Source organism: Acinonyx jubatus, chromosome A2, assembly GCF_027475565.1.
Source record: "Acinonyx jubatus isolate Ajub_Pintada_27869175 chromosome A2, VMU_Ajub_asm_v1.0, whole genome shotgun sequence".
Classification (NCBI taxonomy): Eukaryota; Metazoa; Chordata; class Mammalia; order Carnivora; family Felidae; genus Acinonyx; species Acinonyx jubatus.
In genome coordinates, this window is record NC_069383.1 from 115,637,309 (window position 1) to 115,654,556 (window position 17,248).

The window sequence follows — 17,248 nt, forward strand, 5'->3', positions numbered from 1 at the left end:
GGGCTAATCAAGAAGTTAAAGAGGAAATTTAAAAATACATAGAAGGCAAGGAAAATGATAACACCACAGCCCCAAACCTTTGCAACACAGCAAAGGCAGTCATAAGAGGGAAGTATATAGCAATCCAGGCCTTCCTAACGGAGGAAGAAAGGTTTTAGATACACAACCTAACCTTACATCCTAAAGAGCTGGAAAAAGAAAAGCAAAGAAAACCCCAAAACAGCAGAAGACAGGAAATAATAAAGATTAGAGCTTTATCAATGCTCTAATAAATCAATGCTATTGAAACCAAAAACAAACAAAACAAAACAAAACAAAACAAAACAAAACAAAAAAACAGTAGGACAGATCAATGAAACCAGAAGCTGGTTCATTGAAAGAATTAACAAAATTGATAAACCACTAGCCAGTTTGATGAAAAAGAAAAAGGAAAGGACCCAAATAAATAAAATCAAGAAGAGGAGAGATCACAACGAACATAGCAGAAATAAAACAGTTATAAGAGAATATTATGAACAACTATATGGCAATAAAAAGGGCAATCTGGAAGAAATGGCAAAATTCCTAGAAACATATACACTACCAAAACTGCAACAGGAAGAAATAGAAAACTTGAACAGACCCATAACCAGTAAAGAAATCGAATTAGTAATCAAAAATCTCCCAAAAAACACGAGTCTAGGGCCAGATGGCTTTCCAGGGGAATTCTATCAAACATTTAAGGAAGAGTTAACACCTATTCTCTTGAAGCTGTTCCAAAAAAATAGAAATGGAAGCAAAACTTCCAAACTCTTTCTGTGAAGCCAGAATTACCTTGATTCTAAAACCAAAGATCCCACTAAAAAGGAGAACTATAGTCCAACTTCCCTGATGAACATGGATGCAAAAATCCTCAAAAAGATATTAGCCAACTAGATCCAACAATACATTTTAAAAGTTATTCACCATGACCAAGTGGGATTTATACCTGGGATGCAGGGCTGGTTCAATATCCACAAAACAATCAATATGATTCTTCACATCAATCAAAGAAAGGACAAGAACCACACGATCCTCTCAATAGATGCAGAGAAAGCATTTGACAAAATACAGCATCCTTTCTTGATAAAAACTCATAAGAAAGTAGGGATAGAAGGATCATACCTCAAGATCATAAAAGCCATATATGAAAGACCCAATGCTAATATCATCCTCAATGGGGAAAAACTGAGAGCTTTCCCCTTAAGGTTAGGGACAAGACAGGGATGTCCACTCTCACCACTGTTATTCAACACAGTATTGGAAGTCTTAGCCTCAGCCATCAGACAACACAAAGAAATAAAAGGCATCCAATAGGCCAGGAGGAGGTCAAACTTTTACTCTTCACAGATGACATGATACTCTATATGGAAAACCCAAAAGATTCCACCAAAAAACTGCTAGAACTGATCCATGAATTCAGCAAAGTTGCAGAATATAAAATCAATGCACAGAAATTGGTTGCATTCCTATACACCAACAATGAAGCAACAGAAAGAGAAATCAAGGAATCGATCCCATTTACAATTGCACCAAAAATCATAAAATACCTAGGAATAAATCTAACCAAAGAGGTTAAAAATCTATACACTGAAAACTACAGAAAACTTATAAAAGAAATTGAAGAAGACACAAAAAAATGGAAAAAGATTCCATGCTCCTGGATAGGAAGAACAAATATTGTTAAAATGTCAATACTACCCAAATCAATCTACATATTCAATGCAATCCTTATCAAAATAACACCAGCATTCTTCACAGAGCTAGAACAAACAATCCTAAAATTTGTATGGAACCAGAAAATACCCCAAAGAGCCAAAGCAATCCTGAAAAAGAAAACCAAACCTGGAGGAATCACAATCCCGTGCTTCAAGCTGTATTACAAAGCTGTAATCATCAAGACAGTATGGTACTGGCACAAGAACAGACATTCAGATCAATGAAACAGAATAGAGAACCCAGAAATGGACCCACAAATGTATAGCCAACTAATCTTTGACAAAGCAGGAAAGAATATCCAATGGAATAAAGACAGTCTCTTCAGCAAGTGGTGCTGGGAAACCTGGACAACGAACGACATGCAGAAAAATGAACCTGGACCACTTTCTTACACCATACACAAAAATAAACTCAAAATGGATGAAAGACCTCAATGTAAGACAGGAAGCCATCAAAATCCTTGAGGAGAAAGCAGGCAAAACCTCTTTGACCTCGGCCGCAGCAACTTCTTATTCAACATGTCTCCGGAGGCAAGGGAAACCAAAGCAAACATGAACTATTGGGACCTCATCAAAATAAAAACTTCTGCACAGCAAAGGAAACAATCAGCAAAACTAAAAGGCAACCGATGGAATGGGAGAAGATATTTGCAAAGACATATCAGATAAAGGGTTAGTATCCAAAACCTATAAAGAACTTATCAAACTCAACACCCAAAAAACAAATAATCCAGCGAAGAAATGGGCAAAAGACATGAATAGACACTTTTCCAAAGACATCCAGATGGCTAACAGACACATGGAAAAATACTTGACATAACTCAGCATCAGAGACATACAAATTAAAACCACAATGAGATACCACTTCACACCTGTCAGAATGGCTAACATTAACAACTCAGGCAACAGCAGATGTTGGCAAGGATGCAGAGAGAGAGGATCTCTTTTGCACTGGTGGGAATGCAAACTGGTGCAGCCACTCTGGGAAACAGTATGGAGGTTCCTCAAAAAATTAAAAATAGAACTACCCTATGACCCAGCAATTGCACGACTAGGCATTTATCCAAGGGATACAGTTGTGCTGATTCAAAGGGGCACATTCACCCCAATGTTTATAGCAGCACTATTGACAATAGACAAAGTATGGAAAGAGCCCAAATGTCCATCCATGGATGAATGGATAAAGAAGATGTGGTATATATATATATAGTGGAGTATTCCTCGGCAATCAAAAAGAATGAAATCTTGCCATTTCCAACTATGTGGATGGAACTAGAGGGTATTATGCTAAGCAAAATCAGTCAGAGAAAGACAAATATCCTATGACTTCACTCATATGAGGACTTTAAAATAAAAAACAGAAGAACATAAGGGAAGGGAAGCAAAAATAAAATAAAAATGGGGCGGGGGGGACAAAAACATAAGAGGCTTAAATATGGAGAACAAACTGAGGGTTACTGGAGGGGTTGTGGGAGGGGGGATGGGCTAAATGGGTGAGTGGCATTAAGGAATCTAGTCCTGAAATCATTGTTGCACTATATGCTAACTAACTTGGATGTAAAATAAAAAAATAAATCAAATAAAAACCAGACATTAAAAAAAGAGTGGTGAGTGGACTTTTTTGGTTTTTACTCTGAACGACTAGCTTGGCTCAGCAGTAAAGGAGGGAAAAAAAAAAAGGCAATAATTCAAGAGTAAGGAGAAAAGATGGAGCTTCTGGCTCTAGTAACTTATGTTCAGAATAGTAACCAAACCAGGAGCACCCACAAAAAGAGACTTTGAGGATGATGTTCTCCTCCTCCCAACACTTTCTATCTCCCCATGAAGTTGTGAGGTCCAGGAGCGCGAGGATCACATCCGTTTTACCTACCATCTCATCCCAAGGCTATAACAGTGCTGTGCAGCACATTACAGAAGACATTCACTTATTTATTGCATGGATGAATAAATGATTCAGGCTGATCAGTCAGTTGGCAGGATCAATCCCCCTCTTTGTTCAAGTCAGTCCCCTCTTTGGCTTCTGTTCTCTGTCTGCCCAGTGGGAGAAGGTGTAGAATTAGACTCTCTATACAACCCCTTGATTCTAGGATCTTAGGATTCTCAGGAAACAGTCAGGATGCCCTCTACAAGGAACCAATGGAGGGGAAACCAAATTTACCGAGCACCCTGTGCTCAGATGACATGATCTCATATGAGTCTGAGTTGCCCAAATTGTGGAGCCCATTTCATGGGCCTCATCATTTTGTTTTAAAATTTGGGATAGAAAGATGGCAGCCTGGTAGGAGGACCCTAGGCTCAACTCATTCTTCCAACACAGCCAGATAACTATCAAATCATTCTGAATAACCAAGAAATCAACCTGAGAACTGATAGGATAAACTCCACACAACTAGAGGGAGAGAAGAGGCCACATTGAGAAAGATAATTTATAGGGAAATATGTACTTTATGGAATAAATTTAAAGAACTGAAATATATTTTATTTTAAATAAAGTAACAGATCTTTAATCTTACACAGCTAAATTGCTGATTACATATTTGCTGAACTGACTGAAAGGTTTAGAAAATTGTATCGTGTTTTATTTATTTACTTAGAGTTTATTTACTTATTTTGAGAAAGAGAGAGAGAGAGAGCACGCACGTGTGTGGGGGGTGGGCAGAGAAAAGGGAAGAGAGAATTCCAAGCAGGTTCCCCGCTGTCAGCATGGAGCCCTATGCAGGCTAGATCATGACCCAAGCCAAAATCAAGAATTGGATGCTTAACCTAGGTGACCCTTAGGAGGTTTTTTTTTTTTTTTATTTCAAAGCCTTCTTAATAAACTTTTTTTTCTAAAAAAAATAAAATTTGGGATGAAAAATAACACTACCAATTTTTTTATTTTGCCAAAATGAGGACATTAAGAAAGAACTATCATGAAACAAACTTAAGAACAAATTAACTATCATCAACATTTCTTTAAAAAGGAATTTTTACACCAAGAAAGCAGGAAGTACATAATCTCAGGAAAAAAAGAAAGAAGAAGAAGAACAACAGTGTCTCTCCTGGAAAAGACAGTTGGCAACGTTACATAATTACTTTTTTCTGAAGATAGATGCAAATTTCATCAGACTGGCCCCTGTGTAGGGTGTTGAGTTTGGAACCCACTGACAGAGATTCTTTTCAACCCCACCCCTTTCCCTTACATGCTTGGGAAGTGGGGCTTAGTCTGCCCACTTTAGATGTGGGGAAACAGGTTCAGAGAGCCCAAGTGCAAGGTCACAGGGGTAGTAAATAAGTAGTCAGGGTTTGTCTGGGTGCCAACCCATATCATCTTGGCAGATCTTAAGCCAAAAATTATTCCCCTTCAGGGAAAGAAATGACCCTCACTGGCTTCCCTGGGATGCCCCCAGGGTGTCTTGGGCCTGACCATGAGCTTGGAATAGGACGCTTTGCTCTTTAACACATCTTATTGATGTGCTCACTTCATGGCAGGTACTCGGAAGAGTGTAGGGAGGGAAACCGACATGTTCCCAGCCTCCTTCCCTCTTGTCCCCCATACTCACCCTGGATCTTGTTCTCCAGGCCCAACTCCTTCCGCTGGTGGCCAACGAATCCCTATCGCGGGCGTGGGATGCTAACACTTTAGGGGGTTCCCTCTCCCAGGGATGTTGGCAGTTTCCAAGGAGATTCTGGGAACCTTCAATGCCTCTAAGACCCAAAGGGCTGGAAATGTAATGGCGCAACCTGAGGCACTGTGTTAGGTTGTAGGGAAGGTGTACTGGGAGCAAGAGAGCAGTTCAAACCCTATCAAATAATACTCCGTTCGCCCCTCCCCCATTCCCACGCGCTCTGCGGGGATCCACAGCCACGCAGCTCAGGTTGGAAGAAGGGGGTCCCCCAAGTCAGAGAACCTACTGTATAAAGGGATTATTGCTCAAGCTGGGGGACCCCTAGGTCCGTGCCCACCCCTCACACTGACTGCCAGTACCTGGAGCGCCCCTCCCCCGTTCCGCCCCGCCCCGCACGCTGGCGGCGGGAGCGCGCCTCCGCCAAGCCGCGCGGGTGCACGAGAGCGCGCGCCTCGGCGCGGGAACGCGCCCCGGGGAACCCGAGCAAGATGGAGGCCGCGCCGAGGCCGCCTCCTGGGCCGAGGCAGCCGCTGCTGGGAGCGCCGAGCCGGGGCGCCTAGGCCGTGCCAGTCCCGGACCCACTGCTGTGGACCGGGCCCAGGTTGGTCTCCCTGCACCCCGTTCCTGCGGCCGCAGCCTCCGCGCGCGTCCGGCCTGGGAGCCGGGCAGCCGCCCCCCACCCCCACCTCCGGCCCTACCCTGGCCCGGTAGCTCCCCAGCGCCCCAGGGATAGCCCCTGCCCACTGCCCGCCCCTCGAGGCCCGAGCTGTCTGCCGGCCCTGGTCCCTCGTCCCCTTGGCCTGGAAAACCTCTCTCCTTAGCCCTGGCCCGCCAATCCTAGGCTCCCCCCAGCCTACATCCAGTCCTGTCTTCTAGGGGACCCCCCAAAACCCCTGCCCCGTGTTCAGACTCTGCAGTCCCAGCGCCCGACTCCCCACTAGCCTCATCCTGATTCCTGCACTTCACCCTCCCTGTCCCAGCCCCCATTATCACCTTCCCAGGCCCCTGTGTATCCCCTTCTTATCCCCTTATAGAAGCACCAACCCCCCCTCTCCACAGCGCTTTTCTAGACACCCAATACCAAACCTTTTACCCCTAATACCTGTCCCCAAATTCCCTTCCAAGCTCCCTATTTACAGCGCCTCTGTTAATATACCCCAATACCGGTCCTCAGCTTCCATTCTATCTCTCCATGGTCCCCTCCTACTCCCTCAATTCTGGTCCCCAGACCCCCTTCCCAACACCCCCATGACCACTTTCTAGTCAGCCCCCACTTCCATCTCCCATATCCACATCCCATCCCCCCCATCCCGACCCCCCAACTTTCACATGGCCTCTTCCTAGGTCCAATCGGAGATCTTTGCCCCCTCTAGACACCGCCCCAACACTCAGGACCCTCTCCTAGCTCTTCCATACTACCCCCTGATTCCCCCCAGCTCCGCCCCAGGCTCCGCCCCGAGAGTTCTTTGGCTCAGGGCAGCTTCTCGCGTGCGTCCCCAGCTCCCGCCCGCCCGTCAGCCCGGCAGCCCGGCGGTCGGTCCCGGGCCGGCGGCCCCCGCCAGCCGCCGTCGCCGCCGCCGGCCCCGCCCCCGGGCACCATGCTGCCCTCGCAGGAGGCCTCCAAGCTCTACCATGAGCACTACATGCGGAACTCGCGGGCCATCGGCGTGCTATGGGCCATCTTCACCATCTGCTTCGCCATCATCAACGTGGTGGTCTTCATCCAGCCCTACTGGGTGGGCGACAGCGTGAGCACCCCCAAGCCTGGCTACTTCGGCCTCTTCCACTACTGTGTGGGCAGCGGGCTGGCGGGCCGCGAGCTTACCTGCCGCGGCTCGTTCACCGACTTCAGCACCATCCCGTCCGGCGCCTTCAAGGCAGCCGCCTTCTTCGTGCTGCTCTCCATGGTGCTGATCCTCGGCTGTATCACCTGCTTTGCGCTTTTCTTCTTCTGCAACACGGCCACAGTCTACAAGATCTGCGCCTGGATGCAGCTCTTGGCAGGTAGGGGAGAGGTGGGGATGGGACCCCTAGAACCCTCTGACCCCTTCCAGGACCTCTTCTTGGAGGGGTCAGAGATAGATTCTGCTCTTCTATCCAAAGACACACCTCCTTGGCAGCCACTGGGGAGGGGATTTATGAGAGAGAGACACCTTGGAGCAGGAGGTAGAGCCTTAGAACTGGGTCTTTGAATGTGTGTGCTTGGATATGGGCAGATTGCATTTAGTGATGGGTTAGTGTTATGTTAGAGTCTCTCTGAGAGTCTCTTTTGGCTGTCTTAAGGGAGATAATTATCTGAACGAGGAGTTACTCTAGGAGTGAGCAATTTCTGTTGTATCAAGAAAAGCATGAGATGAGGGAAATCAAGAGATGTAACTTTGACCTTTATCTTGGTGACATTATCAACTTGGGTGTTTCACTTTATTTCTCTGAGGCTGGGTTTCCTCATCTGTAAAACAATGGAGAAGATTCCAAGAACAAATGAAATAGTATCTTGTAAACTTTAAAGTTCTATATTAAGATAAAGGAAGGTAATAGGAGGTTGTCTGTAGTGTCTGTCTAGTGTTTGAAATGTGGGTGGTTGACAGAATTTGGCAACATGGAGGTCTTGGGAGGGCAGATCTCCACCTCCTACCCTCACCCAATGCAGGAAAGGTTCTGGTACTATGCCCAATGGGAATGAGTCCCTGAGACCCTTTGAAATGTTTAGCTAGGACAGACATCTTACCCTAAGAACCAGAGAAGGGACTTTTGGAAATAGGAACTGCTGAGACCGTATTCCAGGATCCATTAGTGTCCCCATCCCCACCTATCTTTTGATCGAAGGCAGATTTTGAAGATTCAGCAACTTGGGTATTTGCCTAATTGCAGGCAGGGAAGAAAGTTGGGCTGGGGAAAGGCCAAGATATAACAGGAATGGGGGAGGAGGGCTAGGAAAAGTTTGGAGCTCTCCAGGGATGAGAAAGAGAAGGGAAAATGTGATGAGGTGCAGCAGAGATGGTCTTTCAAAATAAGTACCTCAGGGCATTCAACAAGTGTGAGCCTCTTCAAAAGAGACTCCCTACAGGAGGTGTTATATCACTTGCTGATAATTCCACTGCTCAAAACATTGGAGGGAATTCTCTTTGGAGTGTGAGGTGTGTTCTCTTGAACATCATCATTGACGGAAACCTCCATCTTTTAAAGGAAGAATATGACTTTTGGAAATGGCTGAAAGTCACTTAGGGCCAAGTATAGAAAATACAATAGGTGATCAAATTGGGAGTTGTCACCTGTGATGAGAGCCAAGGTATGAAGGCAAAATCATGAGGCTGGTTTGCTTCCCCAAGAGGACTTTTACAAGTAGAGAGAGGAATTACTGTCCCATTGGAAGGGTTTTCTCTACTCTCAAAAGGACTACTTTGAAGAAAGCTGTGTTAATTCAGAGGAAGACATTCTAATGAGCTTGTTTCAAATCTGTCTCACTCCATCTACTTAGATGTGGGTCTTTTAGGACCTTTGAAGTTGAGGAAGAAGAATTGTAGTGTGTGGGAGATATCTCTCCATATTTCTCCATGGTACCCAGAAGGTGATTTTATCTATTTTCATTCTATTTCCTCCACAAGCAAGCGGGAAAGAATATATTCTCATCTGGAATTCTCAGTTCCTCAGCCTTAATTTGGAGTCTGCAGATGGGTTGCTGACCTCTTGACCTTCCAAGTCTCTATAATTTATGTGCGTTTAATCTTTGGGATTTGATGAAGTGTCCAATAACCCTGTGTAATTATAGAATTTCAGGGATCATAGAGATAAGCTCCTTCAAACCCCACCCTCCCAACCCTTCCATTTTAAAGAAAGGAGATTAAAACTAGAGAAAAGGTCTTACCCAAAGTCACACAGCCAGTAGTGGAGTAAACTAGGTCTTGACTCCCAGCCCGGTGCTCTTTCCCTTGTGTTGTTGCCCCACCTGAGGGCTGAGGAGGCCAGTTAGCAGAGTTGAACAGTTTATTCCATTTTGCTTAGAGATTTCTGAGTTCTCTGGGTAAGTGACTGATCCACTTTGTTTAATAAAGTGACAACAGGACAGAAGCCAGAGCACTGGACTATGAGTCATGGGATAGGGTCTTGTCTGACTTTGTCTGGGTGATTCACCCTGCAATATTAAGCACTTGTTTTCAGCTTAAATCTAAGTTTTGTCACCCTTACAGTGGGAGACTAACCAGTTACATTAGTGGATTGAAAGTATCTCTTTCAGGCCTGTGGGTCTCCTAAAACAACTCTTTCACCAAGATCATTTTATTCAGAAAGTAAGAAATTGGTCACTCTCAGAGGAACCACAGAGAAGTAAAGGGCCTTGTTTATATCAGGTAAGAATTAGAATTCTTGTTCAAGTGAACTTTTATTCAAGTATTTTAGGCTCTTTTTTAAAAGTTTACTTATTTATTTTTGAGAGAGAGAGAGAGAGAGAACAAGTGGGGGAAAAGCAGAGAGAAAGAGAGAGAGAGAGAGAGAGAGAGAGAGAGAGAGAGAATTCCAAGCAGGCTCAGCACTGTGGAGCTCAGACTCATGAACTGTGATCACAGATCATACCTGGGCTGAAGTCAGATGCTTAGCCAACTGAGCCACCCAGGCACCCCTATGTAGACTCTTCTAAGTGCAGAACACTGAACTATTGGGAAGATGTAAAGATACCTATTCCTTTATTTATTCTTTACTTATTCTGTGATCATCCCTGTGCTAGCTGCTGCAATACCGAGATCATCCTGGTCTCCAGGGATTTAGGCTATACAGTGCAATTCTCGCTCTCAGGAAGCTTACCATCTAGTTGGATCGCTATACTGGGCAGTATTCATTCAATGACAAGTGACAGAAACCCAACTCAAGATGGCTTAAATAAATAAAAATAAAATAAAATAAAGAGGGTGGGGTTTTGGCTCACATAACTTAAAAGTCAAGAGTATCTTGCCTCAGGGGTGCCTGGCTGGCTCAGCTGGTAGACTGTGTGATTCTTGATCTCAGGGTTGTGACTTCAAGCCCCATGTTGGGTTATAAAGATTACTTAAAAATAAAATCCTAAAAAAAAAAAAATACTATCTTGCTTCAAGCAGAGATGGATCCAGACACTCAAATAATGCCATTTAGAATAGGTCTGTCTCCATTTCTTGGTTCCATCATTTTAAAGTCCACTTCTCTCTTGAAGGTGATAAATAAGGCTACTAGCAGCTCTGAGTTTATACTGCTTTAGCCTAGCAATGCCTGTGGGAAAAGGACATCTGTTAGTGGTTCCAGCAAAATTTCAGGGCTGATTCTCATTGGCTCAGCCTTTGGCCACAGGTTCATCACTTAGTTAACCAATGTGACTTTGTCTAAGGCCTCAGTCACATGCCCACATTGACGGATAGTGGAGACAGGTCACTTCCTAAAAAGGGAAATAAAGTGTGACCTCTGATAAGACAGGTACAGAAAGAAGCCTCACTCTGGAGGGTCTGAGCACTAATATATGCTGGATCATAAATGCTGTGGAAACCCAGGGCACTTGAGGAGGTGGCCCTTTAGTTGGCAGGTGAGGCTTGAGTGGAAAGTGAGGGTGTGGACGGGTGTGAGGTGTGGGAGAACATTCTGAATGGAGAGGAAGACCATGGGCAGAGTGAGAAAGCCACATCAGCCTTGAGTGTGACATCCATATAGGGGAGCAGTGGGAGGAGAGGTGAGGAAGAAATGACGGGGTTACAGTGTGCCAATATCTGAATACTGTGTCGGATATTTGGACTTTAATCAGTAAGCAGTTCAAAGCTACTACAGCTATTATTATTATTTTGGAAAAATAGTTAACATTTCTGAGCCTTCATTGTATGCTCGGCCATGTAAACATTTACATGCAGGGGACGCCTAGGTGGCTCAGTCGGTTAAGTGTCCAACTCTTGATCTCAGCTCAGGTCTTGAGCTCGGGGTCGTGAGTTCAAGCCCTGCATTGAGCTCTGCACTGGGCGTGGAGCTGACTTAAAAAATAAGAAAAAAAAAAATAAACATTTACATGCATACTATTATTTAATCCTCACAACAGTCTATGCAGTAGGTACTATTATTACTATTTTGTAGATGAGAACACTGTGCCTCAAAGAGGATTCATTTGTCCAAGATGATAAGTGGCAGAACTAGGATTGTAACTTGGTCTGTCTGACTCTAAAGCCCAAGGATTTATGAAGGATTTATAAAGGAGCATTAATGATGGGAGCAGTGGTGGGAAGTTTTTGGCATAAGACTCGAATGTTAAGTGGAGAGGCTGTAAGACCCACGTGGCTCTTCATGGAGTTAGTGGTCACTTCTCATGGTATCTCTGCTACTCTTTACCTGGTCTTTCCTACTTAGAGAGAACACACAATGTGCCAGCTTCCGGGCTAGACATTTTCATATCCATTATGTCATTTACTCTTCATCTGTTGAAGCGACTTGCCCAAAGGTCACACTTCTGGCAAAAGGTGGAGCTGAAACTTAATGCAAGTCTAAATGGATCTAGTACCTCTTCTTACCACCAAATTGGAACCTGGGGGAGGAATACAGAAATTACAAGGTACGGCTGTCAGCTCTCTGTCAGCTCTCTCTACCCAGTGTTTACCTGTGGGCTGGGTGAGGTTAGCCAAGTGGGGGTTGCTGGCTGGAGTAGAGATGCAGGCTGGAAGCCTGGTTGAGAGTCCGAGGGGGCAGAGTAGGGTAGTGGTTTAGAGCAGAGGACTTAGAATTCTCTCTCTGTTCCTTCCCAGATGTGTGCCCCTGTATAAGTGGGTTTCCTCTCTGTGTCTCAGTTTTCTTTTCTGTAAAAAAGAGATTATTATTATTTTTTAAGATTTTATTTTTAAGTAATCTCTATACCCAGCATGGGGCTAGAACTCAACCCGGGGATCAAGAGTTGAATGTTCCACTGACTGAGCCAGCCAGGTGCCTTGGGGAGATTATTACTGTACTTATCTCAGAAGTGGTAGAAAGAAATAAACACAATGTTGGGTGTAAATCACTGAATGTGTTCCTAGTGTACAACAGGCACTCAATAAATGGTTATGTCATTCCTGTGACATAGTCTGAGTGAAGAGCATCTTGGGAGGAGCTCTTGCTGCTCAGGTGGGAGAGTTTGGATTGCTGGGATGATCAAAGGCCACGAGAAGTCATTAACAGTCAGCTGAAAAGGGTCTTACAAATCAGCTGTCCCAACTGCCTCATTTTACAGATGAAAAAACCTAGTCCCAGAGAGAAGAGACAAGTTCATGTCACAGAGTGAGGCTCTTCTTTCCACAGAAGGGAGATGATTCTGACCACAATTCATTCAGTACTCAGTGTCAGGCACTGCCTGGGTGCTGGAGTCACTGCAGGGAATGGGACGTGGGAGGTGGTGTGGGTGGGTGCTGGGGAGACTGAAGGTGGGGATGGCAGCAGGGGGTTGGTGATCCTGAGGTGAGCACCTTCCAGCCTTCTCAGCCTTAGAGTGTGTATCCAGACTCCTCCCCATTTCTTTGGGGTTTGTTTCAGATTTGGTTTGGGATTTTATTCATCCCATACATCTTTGTTTTAATTTTTTTAATGTTTATTTATTTTTGAAAGAGAGAGAGAGACAGAGACAGAGACAGAGTGAGAGCAGGGGAGGGGCAGAGAGAGAGGGAGACACAGAATCTGAAGCAGATTCCAGGCTCTGAGCTGTCAGCACAGAGCCCGATGCGAGGCTCGAACTCACGAACCAAGAGATCATGACCTGAGCTGAAGTCGGATACTTAACCAACTGAGCCACCCAAGCACCCCCAGTACATCTTTGTTGTATGTGTATGTCCCGCTGAGCACATTAGGGGGATTTCTTTCTTCCCCCACTCGATTGTCTTTCTTCCTCCCCCAACTGTCCCTTCCTTCCTTCTTTCCTTTTTTCCACCCTCTCTCCCTTTCCTTTCTTTCTCACAACAGTCCTTTACTGACAGCCTCCCCTGTGTGTTAAGCCCCATGCTAGGCTCTGGGGATCTGTAGTAAGGGTCCTTGCTGCCAGGCTGCTCACAGAGTAATGGGAGAGGCAGGAAAGAAGACAGATCATCACTTCGTGCATGACACATGAAATGACTGAGTCAAGCACAGGGTATTCTAGGAGCACAAAGGGGACTTCCGACACAGTTAAGGACAGCCAGGGAAGTCTTCCAAAAAAGTCGCAGCATTTGATAGAGGATAGGGAGGAGGGAGAAGGGCATCCAGGCAGAAGAAACAGTATGATCCTAGGCATGAGGATGGGTAATGGCCTGGTGTGTTTTGGGAACTACCAGCAATTAGGGCAAGGAGTAGTGAGTGTTCAGGAAGGGAAGCTAGATCATGGAGGCTTCTAAGCCATGGTAGGGAGTTTGCAGACTATCTGTTGGTATATAGTTGTTGAAAGTTTTTTGGAGAATAATTAATACATGCACATGATACAAAATTCAAAGGTAAAAAAGGTATACAATCAGACATCAATCTTCCTTCCTGCCCTCATTCCCCAATGATCCTCTCAGAATTCTCTGGGATAACCCCTATCACCATTTTCTTGAGTATCCTTTCCAAGAAATCTCACAAAATACAAGCAAATGCAAACAATTTTTTTTTTACAAAAATGGCTTATTAGTTATCTATAGCTGTATAACAAATTACTCCAAAACTTAGTTGCTTAAAGTAACCAGTATTATCTCAGTTTCTGTGAGTCACAGGAATGCGGAGCAGCTTAGATGGGCAGTTCTGGTTCAAGGTTGCTCCTGATGTTACAACCAAGACCTCATTGGGGGCTGTGGTCATCTCAGGTTGACTGGGGCTGGAGGATCCACTTCTAAGTACCCTCATGTGTTGGCAGAAGCCCCCAGAATGAGTGATCCGAGAAAGGGGGAGAAAGGAAGAAGCTGTATCGCTTAACCTTTCTTTTTGGCAACAGTTTTATTGTGATATAACTGATACGTCATACAGTTCATCCATAGGAAATGTATAATTCAGTGGTTTTTAGCATATTCATAGAGTTGTATAACCATTACCTCAATCAACTTCAGGGTATTGTCAGTTCCTCAAGAAGAAGCCTTATACCCTTTGGGTATCATCCCACAAAGCACCTATCCAACCTCCCCAGCCTTTGAACAACCACTAATTGACTTTCTGTCTCTCTGTATTGGCCTGTTCTTCATATCAATGGGATCTTACATTATGTGGTTTTGGCAACTGGCTTCTTTCACTTAGCATGTTTTCAAGGTTCATTCATGTTATAGCATATATCAGTACTTCATTCCTTTTTATGGCCATAATGTTGCATTGTATGGATAGGCCACATTTTGTTTATTCATTCATTAGTTGATTGACATTTGGGTTGTTGTGACTTTGGGGCTATTATGAAGAATGCTGCTATGAACATTTGTGTACAAGTTTTTTGCATGGATGCACGTTTTCATTTCTCTTGGGTATATACTTAGGAGTGGAATTGCTGGCTCAAATGGCAACTCTATATTTAACATTTTGAGGAACTGCCAGATTGTTTTCCAAAGTGGCAGTACTATTGTGTATTCCCACCAGCACTGTATGAGGGTTCTTATTTCTTCATATTCTCATCAACACTTATTATCTGACTGTTTAAGTTATAGCCATCCTACCAGGTGTGAACTGGTATCTCATTGTGGTTTTGATTTGTGTTTCTCTAATTATTCATGGTTTCCTGTGCTTATCGACCACTTGTATTATCTTTTTTGGAGAAATATCTATTCACATCCATTGTCCATTTCTTAATTGGGTTATTTTTCTTTTTTTATTATTGGGTGGAAAGAGTTCTTTGTATAGTTTAGATATAAGTCCCTTATCAGGTATATGATTTGCAAATGTTTTCTTCCATTCCATGGCTGTCTTTTGTCTCTCTTGATAGTTTCCTTTGAAACACAAAAGTTTTTAATTTGTATAAAATCTAGCTTATCTGATCTTTTTTTCTTGTGGTTCTTGTGCTTTTGGTGTCATAGCTAAGAATCCTTTGCAAATCCAAGGTACAAAAAACTTACCTCTGTGTTTTTACCTAGGAGTTTTATGGTTTCAATTCTCCCATTTAGATCTCTGATCCATTTGAGTTAATTTTTATATATGAGGTAAGGTAAGGAAGGATCCAGCATCCTTTTGCATGTAGCAATCCTGTTGTCCCAGCACCATTTATTGAAAAGATTATTTTTTCTCGAATGCTCTTGGCACCCTTGTCAAAAATCAATTAACCATAGATACATGGGTTCATTTCTGGACTCTATTCTATTCCATTGATCTATATGTCTGTTCTTATGCCAGTAGCAGACTGTCCTGATGACTGTTGTTTTGTAGTGACTTTTCAAATCAGGGAGTGTGATTCCTCCAACCATATTCCTTTTTAAGATTGTTTTGCCCATCACATTGCCTTTATAAATTAAAAAAAATTTTTTTTTTAAATAAGCTTCACGTCCAGTGCAGAGCTCAATGCAGAGCTTGAACTCACGACCCTGAGGTCAAGACCTGAGCTGAAATCAAGAGTGGGACACTTAACTGACTAAGCCACCCAGGCACTGCATCACATTGCCTTTTATGTCCTAATCTCAGATATCACATTCCACCGCTTTTACCACACCCAACTGTTAAGATTTTTCCATTTTAGTGTATAAAGAGCTACTTTAAAAAAAATGTTTATTTATTTATTTTGAGAGACGGGGTTGGGAGGGCAGAGAAAGATGGAGAGAGAGAATCCCAAGCAGGCTCCACTCTGTCAGTGCAGAACCTGATACGGGGCTCAATCTCACAAACTATGAGGTCATAACCTGAGCCAAAATCAAGTCAGATGCTTAACCGACTAAATCACCCAGGCACCCCTAAAGAGCTACTTTTTCTTAAGAGCTGCATAATATACTCTTGTATAGATGTGCCATCAGTTATTTAATCAATATTTAAGTTGTTTATGATATTTTGCTATAACAATATTTCAGTGGATAATGTTGTATATAAACAATTTGATACATACATATAAGGATAAAATAAAGACCTAGAGCAGAATTGCTGGACTAAATGGTCTGTATATTTATAATTTTGACAGATCCAGCCATAATGCCCTCTGTAGAAGTTGTACAGAGTTACAATCCCAGCAGCAGTGTATAAAAGTACCTGTTACCCCACATCATTGCCAACTGATTGTGTTATCATATATTTTATTTTTTGCCAACCTGATGGGTAAAAAAATACTCTTAAATTTTTTTTTTAATGTTTACTTATTTTATTTTTGAGAGAGAGAGAGAGCGCAAGCAGGGGAGGGGCAAAAAGAGGGAGAGAGAATCCCAAGCAGGCTCCATGCTCAGCATAGAGCCTGATGCAGGACTTGGTCTCATGAGCCATGAAATCATGACTTGAGCCAAAACCAAGAGTCAGACATTCAACTGACTGAGCCACCCAGGTGCCCCCAAAATACTCTCTTATAGTAGTAATTTGCCTTTCTCTTATTATGAATGAAGTAAACACTTTTTATATATATCTTTTCTGTAAACTGTCAGCTTATATATATATTTCTTTTTTAAAACTTTTTTTAAAGTTTATCTTTTTATTTTGAGAGAGAGAGCACATGCAAGCAGTGGAGGGGCAGAGAGGGAGGGAGAGAGAGAATCCTAAGCAGAATTCGCGGTGTCAATGCAGAGCCCAAGAGATCATGACCTGAGCCTAAATCATGAGTCGGAGGCTTAACCCACTGAGACACCCAGGTAGTATATATATATATATATATATATATACACACACACACACTATATATATATATATATATATATATATATATATATATACACACACACACACACTATATATATATATATACACACACACTATATATATACACTATATATACACTATATATATATATACACACACTATATATACACACACTATATATATATACATTATATA

At 43.3% G+C, this 17,248-nt stretch overlaps 1 protein-coding gene across 1 annotated transcript in view; it reads left to right on the forward strand.

The window, feature by feature from the left end:
• The first annotated feature begins 5,781 nt into the window (after positions 1-5,781).
• LHFPL4 (LHFPL tetraspan subfamily member 4) overlaps positions 5,782-17,248 on the forward strand; it is a 32,699-nt gene continuing 21,232 nt past the window's right edge. Inside the window, exon 1 of the mRNA XM_015069321.3 lies at positions 5,782-7,348. Within this exon, the coding sequence (XP_014924807.2) occupies positions 6,943-7,348 (406 nt within the window). The 5' untranslated portion in view covers positions 5,782-6,942. The remainder of the gene's footprint in view (positions 7,349-17,248) is intronic.